The sequence below is a fragment of the Austrofundulus limnaeus genome, unplaced genomic scaffold (genome assembly GCF_001266775.1).
Source record: "Austrofundulus limnaeus strain Quisiro unplaced genomic scaffold, Austrofundulus_limnaeus-1.0 Scaffold343, whole genome shotgun sequence".
NCBI lineage: Eukaryota > Metazoa > Chordata > Actinopteri > Cyprinodontiformes > Rivulidae > Austrofundulus > Austrofundulus limnaeus.
This window is the reverse complement of record NW_013952745.1, coordinates 561,961-565,946: the sequence shown is the minus strand read 5'-3', so window position 1 is coordinate 565,946 and position 3,986 is coordinate 561,961. Positions and strand designations below refer to the sequence as shown.

At 43.4% G+C, this 3,986-nt stretch overlaps 1 protein-coding gene across 3 annotated transcripts in view; it reads right to left on the bottom strand.

Moving 5' to 3' along the window:
• tsc1a (TSC complex subunit 1a) overlaps positions 1-3,986 on the bottom strand; it is a 14,874-nt gene continuing 10,888 nt past the window's right edge. For all 3 annotated transcript variants that reach the window (XM_014022798.1, XM_014022796.1, XM_014022797.1), the window contains exons 17-22: positions 3,267-3,449; positions 3,063-3,173; positions 2,718-2,840; positions 2,460-2,647; positions 2,192-2,335; positions 1-610 (exon numbers count right to left, since the gene is read on the bottom strand). In XM_014022798.1, coding sequence (XP_013878252.1) covers positions 157-610; positions 2,192-2,335; positions 2,460-2,647; positions 2,718-2,840; positions 3,063-3,173; positions 3,267-3,449 — 1,203 coding nt within the window. In that variant the 3' untranslated portion in view covers positions 1-156. The remainder of the gene's footprint in view (positions 611-2,191; positions 2,336-2,459; positions 2,648-2,717; positions 2,841-3,062; positions 3,174-3,266; positions 3,450-3,986) is intronic.

Below are 3,986 nucleotides of genomic sequence, written 5' to 3'. Positions count from 1 at the left end.
TCCTCCACTCCTCCTCCTGACTCCACCTCTCCATCTCCAGACTCCTCCTCTCCTCCTCCAGACTCCTCCACTCCTCCTCCTGACTCCACCTCTCCATCTCCAGACTCCTCCTCTCCTCCTCATGACTCCGCCTCTCCTCCAGGCCCCGCCTCTCCATCAGAACTCTGGCAGCAGCTCGTCGTAGTTCATGATGCTGAGCTCGTCTCTCCTCTGACGAACAGCAAGCGACAGATCTGTGATGGAGGAGGGTGGAGGACTCGGAGGCTGCGTCTGTGGACTCCCTGCGAGGAGGGTGGCCTCCTGCACCTCCTGACCCAGAGGAGGGCTCTCCGGCTGGGCCGTCTCCTCCTCCTCTTCTTCCTCTTCCTCCTCCTTCTCCTGCTCCTCCACCTCCTCTTGACTCTGCCCAGTCGGTCCGAACAATCTTCTGGCTTGCTGCTCCAGGAAGGAGCCCACGGCCAGAGGGGAGTCGATGGGGGAGACGGAGAGGGGGGAGCAGGAGGACAGGGTCTCCATGGCTCCGTTTATGATGCCAACGGCAGAAGAAGAGGAGTAAAGTGGCTTGTTGCTGCCCGGAGGCACAGGTGAGGAGGAGCTGTCACTGACTGGCCTGAGAGACAGAGATGACATCACGCTTAAAAACGCTGAGTCATGCAACAGAAATCACAGCAGGTGTTGAAGAGTCGGGCCCCCTCTGTGACGCTTCACATCACTGACATCAGTTTTTCTTCCGTACCTTTTTTACATCATATCTCCTTCCACAATTTTTAAGCTATTTCAACAATTCATATATCAAACCGTTCAGCTCATTCAGGTCGTTCCGGTTATGACTTTAGTTATTTCAGCTATTTATAACGTTTTAGCTGTTTCACTTTTTTGCCACTGAAAATGAATGGAGCCATATTCAACATCCTTGAAATCCTTCAAAATGTTTCTAAATCTTCACAGCACCTTAAACATTTTGTTCTTCTTATGCTCTTTTTAACTTCCTTGTGCTAATTTGAGCTTTTTTTTGCTAATTTTAGCTGTTTTCTGCTATTTCAGCTAAAATTATACTTATTTCTGCTATTCTTCTGCTGTTTTCTACTTTTTTGTAATTCTTTCTTCTACTTTATGCTATTTATGCTTTTTACAGATGCTTTCTGCTGCATTCAGCTATTTGCTGAAATTTTAACTAATGTTCAGCTGTTATTAGCTAAAGTTAGCTTTTTAAGCTAAATAAATATATTTTGCAGCTTTTACAACTTATCTCTGCTACGTTCAGCAAACTTGTGCTCCTTATGCTGATTAAAACATTTGCAGCTACTTTTTAGCTGTTTTACTAAAAACATGGGCTGTTTTAGCCATTTTACTACTAATTATCATTTTTAGTAGTTTTATGCAGATTTTTCTACTAATTCTTAATTTTTTTACAATACTTTTACTATCTGAGTGCTACTTTCAACTTCTGTCTGCTACCATTAGCTTATTTTTATGCTAAGTTTAGCTTTTTTCTTCTATTTTAGCTAAAATTCCGCCTCTTTTGCTTTTCGTCTTCTAAAGACATATTTTTTTGTAGCTTTCACAACTTCTCTCTGCTAAGTTCAGCAAACTTGTGCTTCTTATGCTAATCAAAACATTTCCAATTACTTTTTAGCTGTTTTACTGAAAACTTCAGCTGTTTTAGCTATTTTTCTACAAATGATGACTTTTCTAGTAGTTTTATGCAGTTTTTTATGCTAATTTCATATTTTTACAACACTTTCACCATCTAGGTGTTTCTGTCAACTTGTTTCTGCTACTTATAGCTTCTTTTTATGCAAATTGTAGCATTTTTTTAGCTAAAATCCTGATTTCTGCTATTTGACTGCAATATCCAACATTATTGTAATTATTTCTGCTAATTTGAGCTGTTTATGCTTCTTACTGTTGCTTTCTGTTATATTCCTTTTTTATCATTTATATTTTAGCTGTTTTCTGCTCATCTTTTTTGCTCATTCCTACTTTTTTCTGCAAAGTTAAAGATTGTTTTGCTTCTTTTTGCTTTTCAAATTGAACATTTTTGCTACTAAACATGTTCAGCTCAATTTCAGCAGCTTCCAGCTTAAGTTTTCAGCATGTAGCATTCACACTAGCATTTTCGCAGGAAGTGCATTTCTCTAGTTATAATTAGTGCTGTTCTGATGAGCAGAGAAAAGAATCAGTGTTTTACCTGCTGCTGACACCCTGAGGCGGCTCACTTCCTGTCTGCGTGTCCACGTGCACCAGGCTGTACAGGTGCAGCATCTCCGTCTGCAGGCACTGGGTGACTCTCCTCAGAGCCACGCAGCGACTCTCTGAGGCCAACAGCTCCTCCCTGAAACAAACCAACCATCAGGTAAACGATACAGCTTTAAAACCAGCTGAGGCGTCCCACAGGGTTCTGTGCAAGGCCCACTTCTGTTTCCAGGAAAAAAACAAGCATTGGTTTGGAGTCTGACCTGCTCTGGGTCTTAGAGTCCTCCAGAAGCTTCTTCTGGTCCAGAATCAGCTTCTCCTTCTTGGCCAGCTGGTTCTCCAGGTCCGTTATCCTGTGATTGGCTGCTTCCAGCTTCTGTCTCTGCTGGACGTCCCGGTCCTTCAGCCTCTGGAAGTCCTTACCCACGGTGCACTGCAGCATGGCCTCCTCCTGAGCAGAAGGAGGCAGCGTTACGCTCAGGTCCACAGAACCTTCAGAGTTTCAGGGTTAGGGGTCTTACGGTCCAGCTGTGCTCGTCTCCTGACTCCAGCTGTTCCCTCAGGGCTCGGTTGGTTTCCCTCAGCAGGACCAGCTGCTGGTTCAGCAGGAAGATCTGCTGCTGCAGCTGTTCACTGCTGCACAGCTGAAGACACGAAACACTGGTTAAACCCCAGAATTACAGTTCCACCCAACAACACTAAATTAACTGAAACGTCAAAACAAACAAGAAAAACTTCAAGAGCCTAGAAGTGGGTTTTTATTTTTAAAAGTTTGTTTTCATCCTTCATATCAGATGTAAACAAAGAAAATGTAAAATATCTGACTTTCATAAAAACAGCTGAGGTCCAATGACAGGTCTCCTCACTTTGAGTGACAGCTGGGTCAGCTGGTGTTCTGCATTATAGGCCTTGTGATTGGCTTTTTGTAGCCCCGCCTCCAGATCTCTGAGCCTGCTGTGGCACTCCCGAAGCTCACTCTGAAACAGCCAATCAAAGCACAGACATGGTTTTAATCAGCCAGTTAAGAGTTGTGTTTTCCTCCTCTTCTGTTTGATTTGGACTTTTTTCACCTGCAGTTTCTGGTTCTCCTGCTGCCGGTCTTGTTGCTGCTGCTGCAGTTGTCTGATCTGCACCCGCAGCTGCTCGGTCTGCATCTGCGTGTCCTGCTTCAGCTCGCTGTAACGCCTTTGCTCTTCGCTCAGACTCGACTTCAGACACCGGATCTCCCCATCCTGAACGCCCAGCTGTGCCTTCTACCACAGCCCAGGGAAGGAACAGATAAAAATCAGCCGAAGATACAAAAACAAACAGATAACCAGGAAATCTAATTAACAATGAAACTGATATTTCCTGTGAAAATTCAGAGAGAAAGCTGAGCGCTGAATGACTTTACTGAAATTGAAACTAAGATGTCCAAGCTAAAAGAACTAAACTAAAAATGAGCAAACTGCTAGCTAAATATACCAACAGGCTAGTTAAATGAAGTAAAGCTCTAGCTAAAAGCTATGAATGTGCAAAACAGTGGCTTAAAGCTAAAAGTAGCAGAGCAGTAGCTTAAATCCAAAAGTAGCAGAGCAGTAGCTTAAAGCCAAAAGTAGCAGAGCAGTAGCTTAAAGCTAAAAGTAGCAGAGCAAAAAGTAGCAGAGCAGTAGCTTAAAGCTAAAAGTAGCAGAGCAGTAGTTTAAAGCTAAAAGTAGCAGAGCAGTAGCTTAAAGCTAAAAGTAGCAGAGCAGTAGTTTAAAGCTAAAAGTAGCAGAGCAGTAGCTTAAAGCTAAAAGTAGCAGAGCAGT